At 47.5% G+C, this 24688-nt stretch overlaps 4 protein-coding genes and 1 long non-coding RNA gene across 9 annotated transcripts; 2 read left to right on the top strand and 3 right to left on the bottom strand.

Moving 5' to 3' along the window:
* Nucleotides 1–176: 176 nt before the first annotated feature.
* LOC108162079 (probable 26S proteasome non-ATPase regulatory subunit 3) lies at nucleotides 177–1899 on the bottom strand. The gene is made up of 2 exons (XM_017296630.2): nucleotides 1625–1899; nucleotides 177–1565 (listed from the first exon to the last, which is right to left on the bottom strand). The coding sequence occupies exons 1-2, from the start codon at nucleotides 1792–1794 to the stop codon at nucleotides 245–247; spliced, it is 1491 nt and encodes a 496-aa protein (XP_017152119.1). The 5' UTR covers nucleotides 1795–1899; the 3' UTR covers nucleotides 177–244.
* Nucleotides 1900–2206: 307 nt separating this feature from the next.
* Nucleotides 2207–4079, top strand: LOC108163751 (FAD-dependent oxidoreductase domain-containing protein 1). Its single transcript, XM_017299219.2, has 2 exons — nucleotides 2207–2807; nucleotides 2867–4079. Exons 1-2 carry the CDS (start codon nucleotides 2409–2411, stop codon nucleotides 4022–4024), a joined length of 1557 nt encoding a protein of 518 aa, XP_017154708.1. The 5' UTR covers nucleotides 2207–2408; the 3' UTR covers nucleotides 4025–4079.
* LOC108163752 (calcium load-activated calcium channel) lies at nucleotides 4021–4796 on the bottom strand. Of its 2 annotated transcripts, none has more exons than XM_017299221.2 (3): nucleotides 4686–4796; nucleotides 4546–4623; nucleotides 4021–4489 (listed from the first exon to the last, which is right to left on the bottom strand). In XM_017299221.2, exons 1-3 carry the CDS (start codon nucleotides 4744–4746, stop codon nucleotides 4077–4079), a joined length of 552 nt encoding a protein of 183 aa, XP_017154710.1. In that variant the 5' UTR covers nucleotides 4747–4796; the 3' UTR covers nucleotides 4021–4076. The 2 variants fall into 2 exon arrangements, with proteins under 2 accessions (XP_017154710.1, XP_017154709.1); XM_017299220.2 differs by having other exon boundaries at nucleotides 4546–4638; nucleotides 4686–4794.
* Nucleotides 4797–4871: 75 nt separating this feature from the next.
* Nucleotides 4872–6394, top strand: LOC117188754. Its single transcript, XR_004472822.1, has 2 exons — nucleotides 4872–5088; nucleotides 5250–6394. It is a non-coding gene; the product is annotated as an uncharacterized LOC117188754 (long non-coding RNA).
* Nucleotides 5763–24526, bottom strand: LOC108163111 (solute carrier organic anion transporter family member 5A1). Of its 4 annotated transcripts, none has more exons than XM_017298210.2 (9): nucleotides 23990–24526; nucleotides 22198–22444; nucleotides 12428–12808; nucleotides 10013–11013; nucleotides 9062–9952; nucleotides 8592–9006; nucleotides 8386–8537; nucleotides 8091–8220; nucleotides 5763–8017 (listed from the first exon to the last, which is right to left on the bottom strand). In XM_017298210.2, exons 3-9 carry the CDS (start codon nucleotides 12688–12690, stop codon nucleotides 7102–7104), a joined length of 3768 nt encoding a protein of 1255 aa, XP_017153699.1. In that variant the 5' UTR covers nucleotides 12691–12808; nucleotides 22198–22444; nucleotides 23990–24526; the 3' UTR covers nucleotides 5763–7101. The 4 variants fall into 4 exon arrangements, with proteins under 4 accessions (XP_017153699.1, XP_017153695.1, XP_017153698.1 ...); XM_017298206.2 differs by having other exon boundaries at nucleotides 12428–12778; XM_017298209.2 differs by having other exon boundaries at nucleotides 12428–12778; nucleotides 24028–24526.
* Nucleotides 24527–24688: the final 162 nt, after the last annotated feature.

Raw genomic sequence — 24688 nt, 5'->3', positions numbered from 1 at the left:
TATCTTGATACTCACAAACAGCTGTTAGAGGCTATCGAAGCTGACAGGGATGTTCTACATTTCGATTACCGCGACTTCTACTCTTATACGATTCTGTGAAAGGGAACCGTGACTTTTAAATAACCGAAAATTTTTTCAATAAAACCTGATCAACCTTCCTAACGGTGTTTGATCAATTTTGTAACTTATTTGTTGGTTATATTTCTATGAAAAATGAATACAAGTACAAAGAAACTGCAAAAGCTTAGAAACCATCCTCATCATCTTCAGCCATCTCCTTGGCCAACTCCAAGTCCTGCTGCTCACGCTCGCGTCTCTCCTCAGCACTCTCCAGATCCTTGCCGTACGACTTGGGCGGATACCGCATAGCCTTGACGCTCTGATTGTGTAGATTCAGGCAGAACGAAATGCGCTCGTGGAAGGCCAATTGGGGCTCGCGTGTGCTGTAAATGTCGGTGCTCTCCTTGCTGCGCATGTAGTTCTGAGCCGGATCCAGGGTGGCCTCAATTACACCGTCACGTATGGCCTTCGACACAATAAACTCGGCATCCTCGGACGAATCCAGCATCAAACGCCTGGCGATATCCTGTGGCGAGATTCGCGAGTAGGAGAGACCAATCGAACGGATGGCAGTCTTGATCACATTGTGACGCAAGCGGATGATCAGTGTGAAGGTGTGATCCAGCTGGAACTTGGGTCCGTACTGCGACACCACGTCCCCAAAGCGTTTCAGGTTGCCCAAACGCACAGCCTGTGTCAGCTGGAAGTATGCGCCAAGGGACTGTCGGAGTCCCGCCTGACGGAACACAACGCGCTCGGGAATATTACCAAGCAACAGTTCCACCACAATGATCAGCTTCTGCACGGTCTGGCGGAAGCCGATGGCCGCATGCTGAGGCGATTTGCGCAGGGCCTGGACCAGATGTTTGTGCGCATCACTGTACTCCAGCTTGGCCGCCTTGATCCGACCCAGATAGTAGAGGAAACGGGCCCATTCATTGTTGCTGGCCGACTCGGGGTAGACGGACTTCTTCACCAACTTGTCAGCCTGATCGTACAGGGCATAGTGTAAATAGTTTCTGAGCAGGCAATTAATGAGCACAGCCTGACCCTCGAAGTCGTTGCGTAGTGTGGCGGTCCGCAGACGGGCGTGCAGGAAGGCGCGAATGCCCTCCAAGGCGTTGTTCAGCTCAGCCACTCGCGAAAAGTAGAAATAGGACTTGGCTCCGATGAGGTCGAGGGTGCGACGGTTTTGGATGGAGATTTTGGCCATCAAGGCATCGGCACACGTACCGGCGCGTTTCAGATCGTTGGCGTCAATCAATTTGACCAGCAGAAGCAGATAGAAGTAGGCATCCACCTCGGCTATCGGTGCCTTGGTAGCCAACAGTTTTTTACTCACATCAGGCAACTCGGTGGCGTCCTTCTCCACAGCGGGCATAAGAGCCAGTGCGGCCTCCCGATCGGCGCCAGCTGGGTAGATGGTCTGCGACAGATTGCGGAAAACAACGCCGTTCAGCTTGCGTCGGGTGTTGGGCAAATTTCTCAGCACACGCAAGATGAATCTGTGACAAGAGTCCATAAATATCATTGAATCAATGATTTGATGGGGAGGAAAGCTTACCGCGACTCTTTTGAAGCGACACTCTTTTCGATTTGGCGTATCTGCTCGCGAATCTCTTGCACAGCGGCCACATCTTGGTTTTTCTTTTCGTCTGCCAGTGATATCTCGGTCGTTGGAGGATCAACCTCCATCTCAACATCCTGAGTGCCAATATCTGCAGCGTTGGTCATGTTGTAGAACGTTTAATTTGCAATTTATATATCAAATTGCTGATTTTTCTTAGTTTTTCCAAACGAAATCTAAAATGCCTAGTAATGCAGTGTTATCGGATTTATCGATAAAGTCTAAATATAACCCACTCAACCCCCCTCTAAATAAGCAAGTGAACAACTTTACATAGATAAATTCTTCTTACAGATCCAACCTACCCCTCTTTTTAAATTCAGAATAACCACGATATTTTTTAACCTGAACTGTGATAAAATTGTTCAAGTTTAATAATATTCGTAAAGTGTATTTCAGTACCCACTGGTCGACAATGGATCGTGCTCAGCACTGAGCAAATAATTAATTAATCAATTTTCTACAAGATTGGTTAATTTGTAGGAATCTCTTTTATTGGATTTTGCCTAAAATAAGGTTAAACAAAAGTGAGTGGAAAAATAAGGATTTTTGCGATGTAAGTGTCGATTTCGATAAATACACACAAGGTGCTGTTGGGGGCACAGCATTAACAGAGCTGTTAACTGGCCATCTGGGATTCTGTGGACGTTATCACTATTACCAAATAATTCTCGCAGGACGGAATGTGAATGAAAATATAAATAAATTGTAAGGTTTAAAAATGTTACGATACAGACACGCTGTGCGCATTCTTCAGCACCGGGCCTACTCAGCTGGTGCGACTGGCAATGGCGGGAATTCCGGTGGCAATACTCCCGACGACGACAAGCATCCCATTAGGCGGACGTTACGGTTACTCGGAAATGATATGCGCAAAGTCAAAGAATTCTTTGTGCCCAAAGACCCCAGTCCAGAAGACACCTCTGAACGAGCTCTGACTCAAAGTAAATTCAAGTTTGAAGGCGAAAAAGGACGGAATTCCGGTCGGCCAGATGAATTCCAGACGCACTGCGATGTGCTGATCATTGGCGGTGGCGGTATAGGCAGTTCCATTGCATATTGGCTAAAGGAGAAGGCGCGTGATGGACTGAACGTTGTGGTTGTCGAGAAGGATAATACGGTATGTGTGACTAACATGGATCAGTGGTCACACAGTAATTATCTCTTGTTTTTTTATAGTATGCACAGTCTGCAACCCGCGTCTCTGTTGGCGGCCTGTGTCAGCAATTCTCTCTGCCCGAGAACATACAAATGTCGCTCTTCGCCGCTGACTTTTTACGCAACGCCAAAGAACACTTTGGCACGGAGGTACCGCTCAATTTTACGCCACAGGGCCATCTGATGCTCGCTGGCGAGGAAGACGCCGAGGGCATGAAGTATGCTTCGCAGCTGCAAAACGAGCTAGGTGCCCGGAACGAGCTCCTTACACCCGATCGACTGGCGGCGCGTTTCCCCTGGCTGAATACCAAGGGCATTGCTCTGGGCTGCCATGGCCTCGAAAAGGAGGGCTGGTTCAACTCATGGTCCCTGCTCGCAAACTTTAGACGTTCTGCTAGCGGACATGGTGCGCATTTCGTCGATGGAGAAGTAGTGGACTTTGATTTCCAAGAACAGCCGGATATATCCGTCTCGGGGGACAATAGCTCCAACGAAGGCTGCTATGATGGTCTGGACAAGGCTGTTATTCAACTGCCGGACGGTACTCGACGCACGTGCAAGTTTGCTCTCTGCGTGATAGCAGCCGGAGCTAGTTCCGGGAAAGTAGGACGAATGGCACGCATTGGCACGGGACCGGGAATGCTTCGGGTCCCCTTGCCCATAGATGCACGCAAGCGGTACATGTATGCAATCAGTACGCAGGCACAGAATGCACCCGGCATGGCCATGCCCATAACCATCGATTCGAACGCGACATTCATTCGGAGAGACGGCTTGGGCGGCAACTACATCTGCGGGCGTAATTCCGACCCGCAAGTCGATCCAAACAGTGATAATTTCGTTGTTGATCCGCAGTATTTTGACCAGCAGATTAGGCCCGCGCTCGTGGAACGTGTTCCCGCCTTCGAGGCGGCCACAGTTTTAGACAGCTGGGCGGGCCTGTACGAGCACAATATTTACGATGACAACGGCATTGCGGGACCACATCCGTACTACCACAATTTGTACATTGCAACTGGATTCAGTGGACACGGCATCCAGCAGTCGGTGGCTGTGGGTCGAGCCGTATCCGAGCTGATTATGGATGGACAGTTTCGCACGATTGATCTGTCGCGACTGAGCTTCGATAGATTAATTGTCGACAGGCCCATGTACGAGTTGAACAATGTTCTAAGTTAGTGTCTGTTGTAAGTACAATGTATTTATTGTACATGATTAAAGTTTCATTTTACTATTTGAACTGTCCTGGTGGCGCACCAAAGAGACCACCGCCCTGTTTGCTGGCGGCACGCGATGGGGCAAAGCCCAACATTTTCTGTATGTTCTGGCGAATGGACATGGTGCACAAAATGTAGAGGAAGATGAACGAGCAGTCGGTGTAGTCTTCGCCGGACAGATTGCGATGGCTCAAGCCCTGGATCCAGGAGATCGGGGTAAAGGGCAGTTGGGCAACAACACGTCCATCGAATATGCTATTGAACATGCTCAGCAGAGCGGTGAAAGCAAAGCCAGTAGCAAACATCGACTTCATCTTCACCAGCGACAAGTCCCTGTTATTGTTCTTGAGTTTCTCCTCATCGCGCTCGATTTTCTTTTTCACCGCCTTGTCCAGTGAGTCGCCATGGATTTCCTTACGGCGTTCCACTTAAAGTAATCACACGTTTATTTATGATAATGATAACCCATTTTCCAGTGCTTACATTTCTTGCTCTGCTTTTCCACTTCGGTCTTCAGCTTTTGATATTTTTCGGTGCGGTACACCAAGACCCAGGTGAGCCCTTTTAAGGTAAAATCTAATGAATATGTTGGAAATAAAACTGCTTTGTGATGTTTCACTCACCTTCGCCCAAAAAGGCTGTGCAGACGGATATAAAAACTATCAATATTGTGTCAGACCACATTTTTCCACTTATTTTATGTTAATTGAATGCAATGCAGTGTGACCGCGGACTTATCGTTAAAATATACCGTCCGACCCTCAGAAATATACCAAAATATACTGTTTCATTTTAAAAATATACCGTAAATATATGTATTCTAGATCCATCTTACTCCTCGTTTTTGATATTCGGTTGAATATTACTAGCTAATTAAGATCCTCAGCACTGAACACATAATTTTATCAGATACATTAATCAATTTTCTACATTATTGGCTCGTTTTAACTAATCACTTTTTATTTTATTGTGTCTAAAATAAGGTTAAACCAATAAAGTCAAGTCAATAAAGTCAAGGTATAAAACGTAAGTGTGTACGGAATAAAGTGTATGTGTGTATGTCAACAGGTAACCGTTATGACTATAGACTTTATACCTGTTTCTTTTAATTACTATTAAATTGTGTGTTTCCATGCTGCTTCATGCATTTAATTGGTTCCCTGTTTATATATCCTGCTATTCCTCAGTGTCCTCATCTCTCTCCTTCTCCAGCTTGGTCCGGATATTCAGCTGGCTGATCGTTCCATAGCTCGACCTCATTCCGCTCGTTTTGTGCCGACAGCCAACATTCGCTACAACAACGGCATTTCGTATTTCTTATATATCAGCATAAACACGTTGATCCATCATCGATTTGTGTCATGTATTGGACCACCTCTCCGCGGACTACAAGACCTGAAGGATGACACCGCCACCGCCCGCGTTCATCTAGTTCCAATTGTCTAGTACAATATATTATTTATTTTTATGTTTTCGTGTTCAGGAGTCTCATTGTTTTCATTTCATACATTTTCTTTTTTTAGTTTAGATTACTTTCAAGATTTTCTCTAAGTAAAAATATTTTCTTCTCCGCTCCGCAAAGATACTACGATCGATGTAGTATGCAGATGCTGATGCAGATTAAAATCGCTTTTTCAATAATGTATAAGTAATGTTGTACAAACGCACACACGCACACATATATCAACTCGAATTTTAGCTATTTTGTAGGTACTTATCAATGTATAATTGTATGTATATCTTCTGTATATATAGGGATATATCTATATAATGCTGCCCATGCGGATGGCAGGCTGGCTGGCTGGTGTATACATAGACTTAGTGGCTAGTACTAGCTAACCTATAGATTGCATCACTTAGGGACTATTTGGGGGAAGTGAACTCGATACTCCATTGCAGTTTTAGGATCTTCTCTTATTCTTATGGTGTGTTATTATCCATATGGATTTAATTGATATATTGTAAGGCATTATCGCATTTTTAAAGTACGTCATTCTGTTTAAAATCTAGGCTAACTTTGCTCTTCTCCTGCTCATCTCAGCGCTACGGTTAAAACAGGGAATTAAGGAATTTACACTCTCAGTTTTTACTTAGACCTAATCTAATCTCTAGCTAATCGATCCAGCTCCTCGATCCTCAATCCTATCCTCCTCGTTCGAACCAACACTTCCATTGTCCGTCCACAAAGATTCTCTAAATAAATGTGGTATTGCATAAGAATTACATTCAGCGTGTTTCCCCCGACCTCTTCTCTTTTTCTTCTCTTGTTTGTAGACACATTCGTTTCATTAATTGTTTTGTTTGTTGTTTCCTATACACGAGTACTCACACATTGTTTCACAGCACAATTTCCATTGACAATTGTTTACACGTTCGTAGATTATTAAAACATTGAATTTTCTATTCATTTCCACCTTCCCTTCTATTCTTGCATTCTATGTATGTATTTATGTATGTATTTTGTCCTTCCACTTTTTCTTTCAGGGCCTCAGTCTCAGTCAAAGCGTCTGTCTCACTACGAAACCGAGATTGCACTACGATCGAGAGCAGTGAAGGGTTCGTCACACTCTTCTACACTCTTCCACTACAAAATACAATACAAAATATTCCTATCACAACGATCTACATCCTACAATATGCTGCTACTTTGCTTATCTGTATTTGTATCTATATCGGTATATCGGTATACTATATATGACGCCTATTCTAGTGCCTAGATCCATAGATCCATAAATATTATCTGCAATTGTGTCGAGAATACCAACGTTCGTGAATCGAATGCGGATTGCACTTTGATTTGAACACTTTGCACATTGTCTACGAGGATAGTAGATTTGAACACTCTGTTGTAAGTACAATGAGCAGTTGCTGTTGGGGGGAGTGGGGGCTTTCATTGCATGGGATTGCGATGGGGATTCACTCAGACGCGCACGCACAAAGAGGCGAAGGAAGTGCCTGGAATGGTGCCACAAAAGGGTGCCGATATCCTAGCTTACAGCTAACTGACAGGGACATACACTATTTTACTAAGCACAGGAACTACAGACGCAGAGATGATGAGCGGTCCTCCTCCTCATAGTTGTCGTTGATGAGCTCGTTCCGATCGTCGTCGATCTGGATCTTGTGGTGCGACGTATTCCGCGAGTGGTGCTGCTGTTGCTGATGGCTTGCTGCTCCTCCTCCTCGATTCACATTCGCAGCGGGTGCAGCAGCTGAAGGCGGTGTCACCTCTGCCAGCATTGTGTAGTTCAGATCCTTGGAGTTGGTGCGACGATGTCGCAGGACACTCAGTCCCGTCGAGGCTGTTGGCTGCTCAGCTGCAGGCTGTCCGCTGCTCGATGGAGCTGCTCCACTGGCACTTTTGGTATTCAAGTCCTTGGAGTTGTTGCGCGAATGACCACGCGAGCCAGAGCCTCCTCCTCCGGCCTCCATCTCGTTGGAGTTCTTTAGCTTGCCACACGTCTCCGCCACCACATTCTTGAGCACATTCACGTTCTTCTTGGGATTGTGGTGCGGATGGGAATGCCGCAGGAAGTCCGCATCAAAGCGTATGTTGTTGGGCATGTAGATCTGATCGTAGCTGTGGTTGCGCGAATGCTTCTTCACGAAGTGGCCACAGCCGGTGGTCAGCTCATCGTCGTCCTCCTCCTCGGCACAGTCCTGGGGCCGCAGCTGGTTCTGGATGTACCGTATGGGCTGACTATTGTCGTGCAGATCCGTGGAGTGGTTCCGGGTGTGCGCCTGGAACTTTTTGAGATTCTTGTACTTGCTGCTGCTGCCAGCGCCGGCCTCCTGTCCCGCGGCATCGGCCGGCCCGCTCGAGGAGTTGTGATCCCTGGCAAAGCTCTTGATCATCTTTACGTCGCACGAGGCGCTGCGGAAATGCTTCTTTGACTTGGTCTGCGGCTGGTTGCACGTGTTTGTGGGCGGCACCACATGTCCGCACTTGTCGTAGCTGCCAGAGAGAGATGTCATTCTCAGCTAGATTCTCAGAGGATTCTCTACCGAATTGTATCTCAATTACTCACCAGTAATCCATCTGCATTGTGCGCGAGTCATTGCGCGAATGCCGCAATATATCTGTGGGTATGATCAGCTCTCCAGCGCCGCCAACGAAGCCAGCGGCAGGCTCTGCTCCCGACAGCTTCTCCTCGAACACTGCAAGCAAACATCAATGGAAAACAAGTTGAGAATCCACTCCAAACACAAAGGATAAAGAGGCTTATGCACTATTATTCGTATTCTAGGTTAACATTTCTAATTCATATTCCGTATTCTCCCTTTGACATCTTCTGTTTCTCTTATTGCTAGCTCTTAACTCACATTTGTCCAGGCTGATGATGGAGCCGATGATCGGATCGCTGGCATTCAGCGGCTTGGTCTTCTCCAGCTGCCTGCGTCGTCGCACCAGCCACCAGTCCACGATGAAGATGAACAGGGCAACCAGCTTCACGGAGGCACAGAGACCCACATATCTGGAATGAAGAGATAGTTACAATCTATTCCTTAGAAGGGATTAGAGATCATACTTGTAACGAAACTTCTCAATGTCGTAGATGAGACAGCGACCGCCCTTCTCGCCGCAGGAGGACTTCCAGAGCAGGCAGGTCGAGTCGATGAGGTTGCCGAAGAGGATCGGGGCAGGGATGTAGCCAAAGAGTCGAAAGATCACAAACTGCATGCCCAGGGCAAAGGAGCGCTCTTCCTCGGACACCGAACGCAGGACGATCATGAGCAGCGGCATCTGCGTGGAGGCCACCAGGAAGGTCATGAAGAAGAGCAGGATGAGGAACGGGTAGATGGTGCGGCAGGGCGTGGCACAGGGTCCTGCCGTGGCCACCGGCACCACAGTGACCTCGGCAAAGTCCTCTCTGGCGCTGAGAGCCTGGGCCTGGCTACCGCCAGCCCCGCGATAAATGCTGCTCGAGATGTTGGCGTGAACACCTGCAAAGGAGCATCATCAGAGACCATTCGGGAGACCTTTTAGTGGACAACTCACATGCACAGTTGGTGTAGTTGGAGCTGGAGGAGAAGGCCGTGCAGCCGGCGTGGCAGGGACTGAAGTAGGTCAGCCCGTTGTTGCCGCATACGGGCTCCACCTCGCTGGTGAGGCACTCGCAGCCGAAGTTGCAGGCGGCCGTGAGGTTCACCTGGAAGGGTTGCTCCAGCGTGGAGCCCCCCTTGTTGCTGGTGTAGTAGGGGATCGTGGTGCCGGCCATCTTGAGGTTGTCGCAGCCCAGGAAGAATAGCATCGCGTAGCAGGCGAGGCAGATCACGTTCGTGATCAACACGAACTGGACGGCGCCCTTGGGCTTCAGCTGGAAGCGCTTCAGGATGCAGCCGCCGAGGAAGATCCCAATGCAGGCCCCGGGCACCGCAATGGATCCCGTGAAGATGTTGGCCTGGCTCTTGCCGAGGCTGAACTGCGTCTCCAGATACTTGGGCAGGAAGACCACGAAGCCCGAGACGATCATCAGCTCCATGCAGGCCCCCAGGCAGGTCACAATGTACACGGGGTTCTTCACCAGCCGCAGCATAGACTTGGGTATGTCCTTGATGTCCTTGCCGTAGCCAGTGTCCACCTTCGGAGGCAGCTGCTGCTGCTCCTCCTTGCTGGTCACCGCCACGATCTCCACCTTCTTCACCACCTTCCCGAGCTCGTCGGTGGCCACCACCGCAGCGCCAACGCCACCGACACTGCCACCGCCACCGGCCACCACGGAGTTGTTGGGCAGCACGGGCTGGACGACGCTGCTTTTGCGGATCTTCTTCTTTTCGCGAGCGAGCACCTTGGGGAAGGAGAAGAACGGCACGGCCACCACCAGCAGGATGACGCCGCAAAGCAGAAAGCCACCCCACCAGAGACCCACCCATCGTCGGTCGCCAGGAGCTGCAAGGGAATAAGAAAGTTACAAAATCCGACCGTTTCTGGAGAAGATTGGGCACTCACTGATCGATATGGTGGCGGAGGAGAGCGAGTCCATGTGGAAGGAGAGCAGATAGGCGCCCAGGAGGAAGCCCACCACGGGCCCGAAGGCGCCCATGCTGTACATGCAACCGATGTACATCGAGGAGCTCTCGGTGCGCACGTGGTCGTCCACGTAGGTGGTGCCCAGGGTGAAGAGCGGACTGCCGCCGCAGCCGAGCAGCAGTTGGGCCAGGACGAAGAGCAGCACGGGGCCGGTGGTGGAGGCCTTGCCCTCGAGACAGTTGTCCTCGCGCAGCGTGTGGGGGGCGAGCGGCTGGTTGGAGAGGCCGCTGGAGAGGCGCCCCAGATCCATGTCCTGGTCCCGCACCAAGGCGCTGCGGCAGATGTTGTCGCTGGTCTTGTTCAGGATGGCAATGCCCGGATTGGGCTCTCCGGTGAAGTGCGGCACCATGAACACCAGCGAACCGATGCCCATGATGACGGCCCCGATGCCGATCCACACGGGGATGTGCCGCCTGCTGCCCAGGTAGCTGACGAAGATCACGGTTATCACGTTGCCGATCTCGTAGCTGGAGGCGATCAGGCCCGAGTAGCTGGAGGGGATCTCGAAGCGCTTCTCGATGGTCGTGATCACAGAGTTGATGTACCCGGAGCTCAGCGCCTGCTGCATCATCACCAGGAGCGAGAGCAGCAGCACGAAGATCTTGATGCGGGCGAACCTCTGGATGCTATTCGGCCGGCAGTTGAGGATCCCGCAGTCTCCCGACCGGAACTGCTCCTCGTCGTAGTCCTCCTCCTCATCGGCCGGACACTTGCCCGCCGACGCCTGCCGACTGTGGCACTTGACCATCACGCTGTCCACCGATGCAGCAGCAGCAGCAGCAGCCGGTGCACTTGTGGGGGGCAACGACGATCGGGACTGGGGATCCTGGGGATCCCCCAGAGCGGCATCTATGCTGCTGTCGTCGCCGCTGTTCGTCTCGGAGTAGAGTCCAGTCATCTGGTACATCGATTCCTGCCGCCTGAAATGGCAAATTGTGTCTCTTGTCAGATCCCTAGACTTTGAATCTTCTTTGATTTTCTTGCATATTTCTTTCACTGGGTTTTTGATGCTGAGCTTTTGGCCAAAACGAACGAAATCTAAAACAGCTGTGTGTGTTCTCTAGACTGGAATCGCAAACTGGAAATTTCTATGCCCTGACAAAAGTGTAACTGATGTGATTACGATTCCCAAGAATACCAGATACCACATTGGCTATGCTGCCACAAGCAGGTCCCAAAGTGCCCTCTCCCGCCCTTTCGCCCCTCTCTCAAGACTTCCTTGAGTACAGGGTAGAGTATTCTGGCAAATCGATTGATTCCCAAACTCCAAGAGCCTAGCCTTAGGGTATTGAAAGCCTCGACCTTCCTTTCTGCGTTCCCTCCATCCATCCTTTCTCTGCTCTGTTTTTTGAGGCCTAAGGCCTACGGCATTCGGCATTCGGCTGTCTATAAGCCGGCCTAGAACTTGGCGACGGCCACGGACGCGAAAGCGGACGGTCCAAGGCCGTTGGAGGGCGACCCGGACCCGGCTTGCCCCCCATTCAATGTCAAGCACTTTGGGCGTTTGGCCAAGACACACACCACACCACACCACACTCTGCTCTGCCTCCACTGCTGTTGGCTGTTTGCTGTTTGGCTTGGCAGCAGCTGCTGTAACCACAAAATGCCCTCTACCCTGCTCGTCTCTTACTCTGCCTCTCGTTGGATGTGCCACTGAGTCTGGTCTGTGGGTCTGTGGGTCCGTGGGTCCCTGGGTCTCTGGGTCTCTCTCTATTCCCGTTCTCCTTCCGGTTGTGTTAGGAGTTCCTTCGTCTGGCAGTGCACGCGGATGACTGCGGCGCCATCGAGTGAATGGAAGTCGAAGCTCACGTGCTGCTCTCACCCTGGACTTGTTTGTCACGCTTTCCCCGTTGGGCTGAGCGGGGCCACTGACAGGGGGGCGTGCCGTGGAGTGGGTGGTGCCTTTGAATATTTCAAACTTGACCGACAACTACTCATCGCAATCGCCTCGTATCGATTGAATTTCGAAGCGGAAGGCGCTGCAGTCTTATGAATTATTAAGTCCTAAACCAGCGCCAGCGCCAGTCCCGCCAGCCCCTCCTCCTGCCACGTGCCCCTCTAAACGTGCCTCCTGCTACGTGCCGCCCCCAAGCTAATTATCGATATGGAGTATCGGCTATAATGCTTCGTTTCGTTCTTCGCTTTTGTTTGTTGTCTCAACCTCCCCCTCCGCAGGGAAAGTGTCAATTTATGTAAATAGTTTTGGCCCCCCCTTCCATCGGAGGGAAGCGGGAAGCGGGAGCAGGTGGGCTCCAAATTACGTGGCTAATGTCTTTGGCTCTGCCTCTGGCTGTGGCTGTGGCTCTGGCAATTGTAATTGTTTCGTTTCCTCACCTGTGACCTTTGCGATGTGTCGTGCTGGCATCGCTGGCATTGCTGTTGGAGCTCTGAATGTGGATGTGGCTGCCACCGGCAGGGGCACTGGCTGTGGCAGTCGCGTTGCCGTTGCCGGTGCCGGTGCCTGTTCCCGTGACAGTCGCGGCGGCGACAACGGCTCCTGTGGCCTGTGGGGGGTCGGAGGACTCCTGCTCGAAGGAGGGGTTCGTGTACTGTTCGATATGCTGGGCACCGGATCCGGATGAACGTTTCGCCGACATTCTGCTGTAGCATTTATCCAGCGCTCAGGTCGTCACAATAATTCATTCGTTCAATCAATCAAACAATCGTTCGACTCTGAGGCATAGCCTGCAAAAAAGAAGGAACAAGGAAACACAGCTTTTCTTATCAATAGAATCTCCAACTTCTGTCGCCCTGCCCCCCCCCCCCCCCCAGCCGCCTCTTTGCGGTGGGGCACTTGTCATTAGGGACTTTCGACTCTCACACACACACACAGCTGATGACGCCGCCGATTACTTCCTGAATGAAGCTCCATCGCCCACTAATTGCTCCCAAAGCCCCACACAAAGTCAGTGTGCAACATGCGACTGGAACTGCCCCTGCCACTGCCACTGCCTGAGACTGGGACTGCGACTGGGACTGACTGAGGGAAAAAGAAAGATAATTACGGAATGCCCCTCGACATCTGCCCCCTTTTTGGTTGTGCAGACTTCCGCTGAAGGATAAGAAGGATGCTTGCCGCCGCCGTCTTCTATTAAAAAGCTTGCCACACACACAGAGGCACAGACACCATGCAACCGATGGAAGACATGTGGGTAGGCCTTAGAAGAGAGATGCACCGGTGACACGCGGAAGAAGGACGCTGGTGGTGCCATCTTTCTGTTGATGATAGAGATGCACGCGTGACACGACCACACGACCACACGCCACACGAACCCTCCTCCCGAAAGGCCCTCCACTGTGTGCTCACTTAACCAGTCTTCCCTTTCTTTTCCCTTCATTAATGTATAGACGAGTACACATTATATGCAACAACAAAAGGAACTACAACAACACTTGGACACGCCCCTCCCCCACACCACACGCACCCATAAAGAGGGAAAGCAGGCGGTAATATATCGATTTCCCCTGCGGCTCAATGGAAATATGAAAATCATCAGAAAGAAAAAGGCTAATGCTCGTGATTGTGCTTCTTTTCTGCTCCTCCTCGGGCTCCCTTCCTCCCCAGTTCCTCTGGGAGCCCCAGCAAATGGCAACTAATTCAAGAATTCACTTGGTGGCCACCGCTTAAGTGTGATTTAGGTGCTGCCATCGGGGCTCTACCCATTAGTCTCGGTTGCACTTCTGGCTCCGCTCCTGCCACCCACCGACTGACCCCACAGTTAATCAATTACTGCTCCTGCTTCTACCACGCCCCCCCCACCCTTCCTACTGCTGCTACCCATTGAATGGATGACCCACAAATGTTGCAGCTTATTGCTTTCATGTTCCACATTTTGAACATTTTGTGTGCCTTTTATTCAGTTTTTGGTGTCACACAGATGCTGCCACAGCCACTGCCACTGCCACTGCCACTGCGCCTGTTCTGTTCTGTTATGTTCCATGGATGAAAGAGGCTGGATAGATGGATGATGAAATAGCCAACTTTTGTGGCCTTATTTTATGGCCATTTCTTTGGCCAATTGCCAAAAAACACAATGTGGCCCTCGTGTTCCAGTTGCGGCAGTCGCCAGATAGATGATGCAGGAAATGGATCTGCTCCGATCCGATCCGATCAGGGCAGCGTGATTCGTAATTAGAGAACTTTCAAAACAAAAACACAGCCAGGAAATGTTCGCTGATTATCCGATCCATCAGATATATATATATATTTCATTGAGTGTTTCGTAATTTATCATAAAAACACAAATCGAATCCATTTCTCGCTCTCGAGTGACTCTCTCGCATGAATTGCGCGAATGAGAGTTAATTAAAGGGCAACATCCACGCCATCCACGACATGGAAGCGGCACAACATTTTTTACCGTACCCTTGGGCTCCCCCTTCGGAGGGGGGCCAGAGAAAACAACAACACAGAAATATTACATAATTGGACATCATTTATGAAATGTCTTTCCATCTGTGGCAACAGGATACGAAATGATGGGATGGTACTGGATGGGGCATTGTGAAAGCAGACGCAGACACGAGGAATGCCACACGGCAGCAATTTCTTAAAATTAATATTTTTTTTTGCATATGGATTGAATGGATTCCAGTGGCAGGTGGCAGGCGACACGTGACAGGTGCATCTTGTATAAGCTTACAGATGTGGCAAGGGATTGCAGGATATTTTTTGGCCAACTCTCTCTATAATCCTCTATATATTTCCACTCTCACACTTCCAAATAAGTAAATTAGAATTCCAACTGCGTGGCTGGTTTAATAGTACACCTGTTTTGATCTTGATCGTTTCGTTTCGATTCGTTTCGTTTGAAGTTAGTTCCTTGATCACGCCCTTTGGTGGGTTATTCCACTCGTCCACGTATGACGATCACGTCTCTCGGTCTCGGTCTCCGTCGTCTTTGTCTCTATCTCTTCGCGGGGTGGAGAGAACATTGAACCCCCAAGAAGAAGAGCGGGGGGCGGACGGGTCTGTGAGCAATGGCTGATGTAATTAAACGAGACAATGAGACGAAAGTCAACAAGTGCCGGAGAGAAGTAGCCTGGAGCCAGGCCAATGACAGAATCACAAGTGCAAAGCCACAAACAAGATTTATTTCGGGCTGATTCTTGGCCAAAACAGCAACAACAAAAAAATGGTAAAGGTCAGTCCAGTCGCCAAACGACGAGCAGCCTTTTGTCTAAGCCAAATAAAGAAACTCGTTTCGAGTGAAGAGTCGAGGAGATATTTTGGCTTTTTGCATGTGTCACCGTCACCCCGCCTGTCTCTGTCTCTGTCTCACAGAGTGTTTCCTTCTCGTTCCTTCTTGGGTTTTTATTGTTCATTCGTTCATTTTTAGAATCTTAATGGAACTTGGGCGAGGAAAACAATCAAAAGTACGAGTAAATGGAAAGTGAATAAAATTACAGTGCAAATTTTGCACTGCCATTTACGAATCTCCACAGATACACAGATACAGATATGAAATGCCGCATACAGGAAGTTAAGTTTTCGAAACGAGTTTCTTTCGCCTGCCTGCTGTTTGTTTTGTTTTTCTCCGCCTTTTTCTGGGCCTTTTCCTGTGTGTTAGTAGTAGATAAAAGGCACAGATACACAGATACGCAGATACTTTCCAAGCCATGGCGAAAACTTGAATCAATAATAATTAATTTACGCCGAAACATTACTTTGCAGTGTTTCCGAGAATGTTCCTTCTTCTTCTTTCTTCCTCTTCGTCTGCTGATAAGAATGAGATGTTTTTGAAATTTCCCACTGATAAGAGAGCGGGCCTGAAAGATAGTCAAGAATAGAGATACATTCTGTCTGTCTACTTTGAAGTCTTTCCTCGAGGTTTTCCCCGTGCCACGGATGGGAGGCAACACCCATGGGCCATGGCAACAGGCTGATAGCACTGCGGACATCCACGGGTATCTCTCCCGTGAACAAACAACTTGATTTCCCATGCCCTCCAAAGGGGGCGCTCCATCTTGTGTGCCCAGCTGTTTAATGTTTGCTTTTGCTGTGGCATTGGATTCTGATAATCTCCCAAGGACAGGCACAGCCATCGTCAAATTGACACCGCAACCGGAAAGCCCATAAACTTTAATAGGGGACATCAAGAATAAAGAAATATTCAGATTAATTACTCCGGAACTCTCATCTGGTTTCCATTTGTCGAACGTTTTCAGGTTTCAAAACTAAGTATTAAGATCTCAAAATGCACGGTGAATGCAGATAACAACAAAGTTCTGAATAGACAGACAACTGAGGTCTGATCGTAGGTCCGATCGGAGGTCCGATCTGAGCTGTGATCTGTTCTCGGGACGGGACAGAGCGAATGACATGGAGTGACGGCGAGAGATAAGGCATTCAGTGTCTCCCTTCTTCTTCCATTTACATTAAATAATTCAGAAATTGTGGAAACGAGATTATTTAGATGCTGCCTGCCGCTTGACCCTCTGACCCACATTCATACGAATGTACACTTTACGTAATATATTTTTGTTTACTACGGAGTACTCTCCCGTCCCGTCCCGTTCCGTTCCCCTGCGAGTAAATAGATAAACAGCCCTCTGTTTGACGTCTTTTGTGGCTTTTGGGGATCGCAGGCGAAATAATTTCATGCGGCGGAAGAGAGAAACGTAATGCCTAACAGGATCCACAAGAGTCCATCCTTTTGTCTCGCTATTCGCTTACTCGTTATTGCTAGTACCCTCTCGCTTGTCTTCTACTTTCGTCTATTCTTTGAAATAAAACCACTGCTGCTTTTCCCCTTTCATGAATATACTTTCCCTCGAGAACAATGGGGTTCGGTTCTCTTCGTTGGGGGTTCTTTGGGGCCACTCAACTGAAACTCTCAAGTTGCCTAAGCCCCCAGCGGCTTACCCCTCATGACACTCGTTGCTGCAACTCGAATGCGTTTCGTGTAATTATTTGGCTTTTGGAATTCGACAAACTCGTTTTAAGCTTTTTGTTTTAAATTACTTTGCACTGGAGCTGGGGCTGGGTTTTTGGCCTGAATGAAAGGGGCTTCCATGACGTGCTAGCCATCTACTCCACCCACCCAGATGCCTCCCCAAGCACAACAAAACACCGAAAAGTGGTGCGAGTGTGAGCTAGATGGAGTGGATCGGATTACAACTCGCAGAGTGCTACTCCCTAGAGTCTTGCCAGAGATTCAGCAACGGTGCAACGGAGTGGCAAATAATCCTCTTAGTAGTCACTGCAGCTGGGGCCAGAGTAGAGCGGGTTTTTGAATGGAACCTGGGACTGAAACTACGACTGCGAAAGCGACACATTTGCCATTGTTGGCTGCTGCTTTTAATTGCAACACGAAAGTCCACAAAAGTCACATGTCACCGAACGAGAGAGACCCCGAGAATTGCCCAAGATCTCATCAGCCCCTGGGGCTGAATCATCTGCATCGTTCGCAGATGAAGAGTTCGCTGATCTTCCCGCTTTGTGTTTGCTCCTCCTCCAAGAATGATGACCTCGATTATTAGCCAGAGTACGGTTTAACCTCTCTCACAGTCATCCAACTGCAGCAGATAGCAGGGGCAGCAATTGATCGATTCATGATCACGAGTCCCAGCGAGAGTCAGAGTCAGATACAAAGACAAAGACCGATTCTTGATAATTACGGTTCCGCTGCTTGCTCGCTGGTCAGTGCACGACTCCGATGGATGGAATGGACGGAATGGATGACAGCATTTCAAGTGGGTGTGTTTCTGGCTCACTCTGCAAACCGGTATCTCAACATAGACCTCCTGTAGATACATATCTCCATCTATTCACTCATTCATTGGTACTCGTTGGACCGGCTGGTGAGGCTGGTGAAGGCCAGGCCGCAGCTCCACAGCAAATTGACACAATTAAGTCCCGTCGAAGGCATAAACATAATTAAACAAATCAGAATCAGAATCGGAATGCTATTCAAGCAATGATTCGGATTACAGCACTCCAGTCAAGTCTTAGCCTTGCACTGGTTATAGATTCAGAAATAGTCATAGATCTTTGAGGGTACTTCATGGCTGGGACTGGTCTGGCAGCAGGGTTTCTTTCTAGCTGTGAATGAATGATGAGACTAGATGGAAAATGCATGCAGATACAGACTCTTTTCCCCTTGGACTGCACTTTGACGTCACTGCTGGCTCTTGGATAATAATTCAAAGACACAGAGACGCACATACCCGCACTCGCCGTATGCACAACGAAAACAATATTCGAGACAAGAAAAACCTTCTTCTCGACTTGTGTTTGCACGACTAAAACTTTCAGCAGCTGATAAAACAAGAGATACACTTGCCACTGCCACAGAGGGAGAGAGCGAGGGGGGGGAGAGACTCTGAAGAAGGGAAATGAATATATGGCCAGCAGAAGGGGGAAGCCAGAAGCAAACAATAACAGATATCATTACGGCAGCACTTGGCTGAAATGATTTTACGTAGCAGTCGGAAATAATCTAAAGCTTGGCCCCCACCCCTCTGTACCCCCCTCAAGAGTATCTTTGCGTCCAGAGAGGCCTGCATTTGACGCACGTTTGGTAATTGTACAATAAAGACTCGGCCCGGGGCATAACTTACAAAGAAAACAAAAACAGAAGCAGAAGCCAAACGTCAATAAATGTATCTCAGATAAAGATAAAGCTAAAGATAAACAAGAGAACATATGAGTCGATTTAGTTGGCAGGTAAATTCCAATAAAAGAGCAGGAGCAAACACAACAGTGAGCATTCGCTTGCTGCATCTACTCCAAGCTCCCATTAGTCCTCCATTTATGTGGCAGTACTGTCACAATATGATATATAGGAGGGGTATTCATCTCTGGGGGAATGACAGAAATCGTTCGATCGGACGAAAATAGCTCGTGCAGAGAGGAGGTGGAGGAGGCGGAGGAGGAGGCAGTGGGCGGCTGACTATGTCGTGGGTGGAGCGACTTGGCAACGCGCTTCTGCTCGGCGATTAAAAATAGTGTTTTACCAACAAACAATCATGGCCACATCTATTAGATGCTGTGCTGCTCCCCCAAAACGAAATGTATGTTTATTCAAGAAACGAGTCAACGAGCTGATAATGAAGACAAATCAACACAGCACACACCACAGAGATCAACAGAGACCCACAGACTCCCGCCACAGATCCACAGATCCCCAGACTAGTAGTTGGATAGATCGGAGCTGGATTTGGTTTGTTTGTTTGCCTCTTTGTTTGTTTAGTGAGGGACTTAATATAGGAAGAGACTTTGGTTTGGGATTAACCAGAACAGAGGCCAACATCCCACAGAGAGCCACAAGGAATGGGGGGAACGGGGAGCTAGACAAAACTCCAGAAGAACACAAAGAAATGGTAATCTTTTAATATGTAAAATCTGTATAAATTATTCAGGCGAAACGAATCAAGTCCCCCCCGATAAGAAGTTAATTTTCGACCCTAGTTCGTTTTCTCTCTATATATTTTCTGTCTTTTTGGTGAAAAAGAAAGTAAATTAAGTGTGGCCCAAAATTAACACATAAATTATTTAATATTCCATCCGCATAAGGGAGAGAGGTATCCCCAAATTGCATTTAGAGTGAGGAGTGGGGAACGGGTGGAGTTGGGAGGGGGTAAGTTTAATTTGCGTGTGCATTCGGGGCACAACACACAAAAAGCACCCATTAATGTGACCCAAAAACGCCAACATGCGACCAAAATCGGGGAAAAGGCAAAGGCAAACCCATACCAAATCCAAAATATTCATACAACAGGAAAAGATGAAAAAGCACACAGAAAAAAATGAAATAAATAGGTAAGTGAGTGAATGAATGAATGAATCAGAGTGCATCAGTGTACGAGTGTATGAATGGTTGGCCCTAAAAAGCTCTGTGTTCATCGCAATTTGAAAATGTCAACATTTGTCGTGCTTTGTTGTTGGTTTTTATTTCTTTTTCTAAATTCACGAAAAGGTCTATCATTGTTGTTATGGTTGAAATTTGTATAATTTCTCATTGTTGCTGGTGAGAGACTTGTGTCGCGCTTTCTCCCGCCTGAGAATGAGAAACGAAAACAAAAGTCGCCGATTGACGAATATGAGAAATTTCGGGTGTGCTTTTGTCTATCCCCCCAAGCCGAAAACCCCCCAACACCCAAAAAAACAAAAACTGGAATCAGTTGGCGTGACTCTTCCTCTCCCCGTCTGGCCCTGCCTCCCCCCCCATCCCCCCCAATCAACGATTTCTAACGATTCCTGGCACATAGCACATCGGAACGTATTTGCTCCAGACCCAAGTGTAAACATTTTGCCAACTTATTTGTTGTTTAAAGTTCTTCTTTGTGCTCGTTTTTCTTCACATTTTTTATGTGTTTTTAATTGCCAGTTTTCGATGGTGGGGGGGGGGGGCTGATTTTTAAGTGCTTCCACAGTAAGTGGGGTTGTACTTTAAGGGGTACGGCAGGCACTACTCTCCTCTACAGTCTAAGCAAACATTTAGTTCTGGGAAAACTTGGAAAACCATAAGTTCGGCACGTTTTCTGCTGACTGGCGGGGCAAACTAAATTGAAATTTTAATGTTCCGATTAATATGGAGACGTGGAAAGGTTGGGGAATGTGTGTATCAAGCGATTTGCAAGTGGCATAATTATGTAACTGCTGCTGCTCCGTTTATGGAAACATTTCCGCCTATGGGTTTTTAATGAATTAACGAAACTCAAAGCAAAGCTCGCTCAAAGGCCGTAATTGGACAATAGATGAAAACTCATTCGATGATTACACACAAAAGCAGAAAAACCGAAAAACACTCCACTTCGGCGACCAACAACGAACAAAGGTTTATAAATGAAGGCAGCGCCGCGTTAGATGGAGAGATTGGGAAACAAACTGAAAAGTTTTAATGACTGTGACTACCGCTGCCACACTGTGCCATCGGGAAAACAATTGACGGGCAAAAGACAGCTGCAAAAAGCGAGAACTTTGGATGGAAGTTGATTGCAGCGAAAAAAAAACAGAAGAGAGTTCCACAAAGCCGAAGCTAGGAATGCCCTTTGTTGAATCGTTTCTAGGACAAAGCCTTGAATTCCCCCGCTTATGCTTCAAGCCAGGAAACCCATTTAGATCCCATATCCTTTGGCCATGCTAATGCACTTCCTTCCTCTCTGTTCCACCAACATCCCAGTATACCCGCTTTGGCAAGGGCATCTCCAAGCACAGGGCATCTAACACACAAATCAAATCAAATCGAATCGAACTTTTTGCCTCTGGCTGAAGTCTGAGAGGTTGAACGCCCTCGACACGGGCAACTTTTAGCCAGGAAGTCCTTAAATCGTTCCAATTGCTGGCGTTTTAATCGATTTTCCACACATTTTTCGCCCCTCCATCTCCTCCCGGCGGCCACCTTCCTGACCAATCTTTGTTAGGTTCGAAATTGGGTTGCAGTTTCGGGTTTGTGGGTTTTTTCTGCTATTTGTTTCTGCTGCGACTTTGATTGATATTGTGTGACACACTCTCGGATACAATTTTAATTTTCGTCATAGTTACAGCTACATACGTTTTTCGAGGAGAGCAGAGCTGTCACGTAATTTTTTAGTAAATTTATTATTTATTTGTTTGAGAACCCACAAAAAATGTAGATTTAAAAATTCCTTTGGTCGTCTAAAAAGAATGTGGAATGGGCATGTTTTTATTTCGCAGCGTAATTTGCAAACTGATTAGCAAATAACGCACCAGAATTTGCCTAATTTGCCATTTTTAAAATCGATTGATCCACTTCCTGGCTTTGCGTCTGCTGGCCCATCGTCTTTTATGGACCCCTCCGAAGTACTCATATCAGTGCATGTAAAAGATTCATCAGAATCCTTTTGAGAGCTCCCCTCAGCCATAAAATACTCAGAGTCTTCCGAAGTAGTGGAGCTGGAGGAGTAGGTATCCTCAAAGATAAGATTCGGTTCGGCCACCACACGGAATGTTCGATTATATTTAAGATTTTCAAAAATAGAAGCACCAACGAAAAATAATAATATTCAATCTGTGGGCCATTGAAATGCTCGCGACATGGTTTCTGGGGGCATGTGTGTGGGAAGTTTTCAGTTAAAGATCTGTTGACAGAGCTCCACTGCCCAATGAATGAAGCAACACACACAATTTGAGTACTCACCTTCAACTTGCCTTCCGTCCTTCCTTCCTTCCTTCCTTCCGTCCGTCCTTTCTTCTCTGCTCTTTCGTTGAGGCAGCTGCTGCACACTTTTCAAATTTTGTTCTCAAGTTTTCATTCGATCGGATTGTTCATTGAGATTCTTTCGCAAAATGTAGATATTTGTAAACACAAAATTTCGTCGAGATTCCGCTATTTCATTATTTTGGCATTAAGCTGAAACATTTTTTGATGCGATTTTCTTTTGCTGCTGCAAAGAAATGAACGATTTAATTTATTTATTGCATTTTCTTTCATTCGTCCAAACACCTTGCGAGTCATTCCACCAGATCACAGGCTCTCTTTCTCAGAGTATGTTCAAGAGAAGGTAAGGCATACCCCTATGCGGTTACCTTGAGAGCGGGACTGCCTTACCTCTCATTCACCTTCCTCTCTCTCTCTACCTGCGAGAGCTTTGCTTTGCGCGAAAGACTTGCTTGAATGAGTAAGTCGAGCAGGAGTGAGAGAGGCAGAGAGAGAGAGAAAGAGAGAGAACAGGTTTACGTTTTCTTAATGCTGGCAGACACCGTTAGGGAGAGCGAGACGCGGCTGCTTGATTATGTTGATGCTTTGTTATAGTTATTGCTGTCTTTTTCCTTTGCATTGGGTTACGTGCGAAGATTTGGCAAGCAGTGGCCCCCCAGCAGCTAATTGGGGCTGCAGACACAGACACAAAGGTAAAGGGAACGGAGAGAGAGGCGGGGGAGAGCGCCAGCCAAGCGCAAGAAATGGAACAAGCAATACGAACACTCGTATGGGAATTACACATCGAGGTGTAATCAAATCAAAAGCTACACATATTCCCTGATCAGCAATGCTTTAAAATTTATAATACTAGAAAGTTCACTTTATCGTAGACTATCCAGAAAAGATGAGGTGGAGAAACCAGTTTAGAGCTGGCTAATCTGGAACTGTTTGCCTTTGCAGTTTATCAAAAAGCACGACTGGAAAACAGTTAATTTGACAGTTTCTGTGAGTCATTGGAGGCAGCGGATATGTAGAAGTCCAGAAGAATTATGGCTTGAGATTGGAATCATTGGAAATATGCATTTGCCATTAGCACTTCTTTGGATATTCTCCCCTCGCTGTCAAAAATCGCACATGGAATACAGATATACAAGAATAAGAATGTATTGTAGGTACAATATGTACTTATGTCAATTGTAGTACTTGGCGTGTGTTTTGCTTATGAATTCGGTCTCTCGGTCGATTCGATGGGTCTGGCACTGAACGATTATGCAAAAATAAATCAATTGAAAAACAACAAGAACGCCTCGGGAAAACGCCACAAAGAAAACCCCTGTTGGGGGGACAAAGAGAGAGAGAGAGAGAGAGACAGAGAGCGAGACAGCAGCGACAGGGAAAGAGGAAGAGCGAAAGGGGAAGGAATCTGTAACAAGTGCCTTCCTTTACCTCCAGGCACCCACCTCAGGCCTGGAAATACAGGGGGCTCTTCAGCTCTAGGCTGGTGTAACTGTTGCTTGAGATTTTTTCGAGAAACCAAACAGGAACCCTGTAAGCACACACGCACACACCTAGCCCACCTACACACGTACATGTGTAGAGCAAAACGAGTCTGCCGCTGCGGCTACGGCAGGGGGGCAAAAAAGGACAGACAAACAAGACACCACAAGACAGGCACGGCACAGATGTCCCAAAGAGTGTGGGGGGGTGGGGAAAGAGAGACAGAGCGAAAGAGCAAATAAGACACACTTAAACACTCTCTTTTCTAAGCAGATTAAACGTGCAAAATCACCTTGCTCGATATTCGCTCATATTTGTCTTGTTTTTCACCTGTCTTTCTGCTGATTTGTGCAGCATTTATTTTGTTGTTTCTCTTTGATTTCAATGTTGTTTTGGTGCACGTATATGTGTGTATTGGTGGCAATTGCATCACTTCCCCTGTCTCTTTCTGCACTTTTCCAGGGCTTTTTTTCACTTTTCGAGCAGTAAACTATAATTTAATTTTCATTTGTAACTTTGATAACACATTGCGCTTTTTGTTGCTGTTTCTCGGCGTGGGTGAGTGACCCCGTTAATTGCACACGATTTTCCCCGTTATTCTACTCGCCTCGCGCGACTTACGAATTTTTCTTTCATCTCCTTTAGTTTAAACTGTTTTAATTAGTGTAAATTGTAAAATCAATTCTTAGAGTCGCCGCAAAACACAAACATCGCGGGGACGTGCAAATGAATTTTTGTGGATATCACGGACAAAAATATGCGACACTATTTTTCTGTTGTGTCTGTTCCGTTTTATTCATGTTTTGTGCATGTCCGAACATGTTCGCGAGAGAAACGGAGTTTTAGTGTTGAAAAAGTCCGAACATATTCGCGAGAGCGAACAGCTGTGCAACAGCTGTAGCTGAATTTTACAAAGTTTATGAAAAACGATATTGGATTAGTACCAAATTATTGAAAACGGTATTGGATTATTCTCAATGGATTTAAAACG

Source organism: Drosophila miranda, chromosome 4, assembly GCF_003369915.1.
Source record: "Drosophila miranda strain MSH22 chromosome 4, D.miranda_PacBio2.1, whole genome shotgun sequence".
NCBI lineage: Eukaryota > Metazoa > Arthropoda > Insecta > Diptera > Drosophilidae > Drosophila > Drosophila miranda.
Note: the sequence above shows the minus strand (reverse complement) of the source record. Positions and strands in the feature narration are given on the sequence as shown.

Coding starts and splice junctions, on each gene's coding strand:
- LOC108162079 (XM_017296630.2), bottom strand. CDS start 1,794: ATGACCAACGCTGCAGATATTGGCACTCAGGATGTTGAGATGGAGGTT. Junction 1,566..1,624: donor GTCGCTTCAAAAGAGTCGCG/GTAAGCTTTCCT, acceptor CTCTTGTCACAG/ATTCATCTTGCGTGTGCTGA.
- LOC108163751 (XM_017299219.2), top strand. CDS start 2,409: ATGTTACGATACAGACACGCTGTGCGCATTCTTCAGCACCGGGCCTAC. Junction 2,808..2,866: donor TTGTCGAGAAGGATAATACG/GTATGTGTGACT, acceptor GTTTTTTTATAG/TATGCACAGTCTGCAACCCG.
- LOC108163752 (XM_017299220.2), bottom strand. CDS start 4,746: ATGTGGTCTGACACAATATTGATAGTTTTTATATCCGTCTGCACAGCC. Junction 4,639..4,685: donor CACAGCCTTTTTGGGCGAAG/GTGAGTGAAACA, acceptor CATATTCATTAG/ATTTTACCTTAAAAGGGCTC. Junction 4,490..4,545: donor GGAAAAGCAGAGCAAGAAAT/GTAAGCACTGGA, acceptor GATTACTTTAAG/TGGAACGCCGTAAGGAAATC.
- LOC108163111 (XM_017298210.2), bottom strand. CDS start 12,690: ATGTCGGCGAAACGTTCATCCGGATCCGGTGCCCAGCATATCGAACAG. Junction 11,014..12,427: donor ACACATCGCAAAGGTCACAG/GTGAGGAAACGA, acceptor TTGCCATTTCAG/GCGGCAGGAATCGATGTACC. Junction 9,007..9,061: donor CAACTACACCAACTGTGCAT/GTGAGTTGTCCA, acceptor GCTCCTTTGCAG/GTGTTCACGCCAACATCTCG.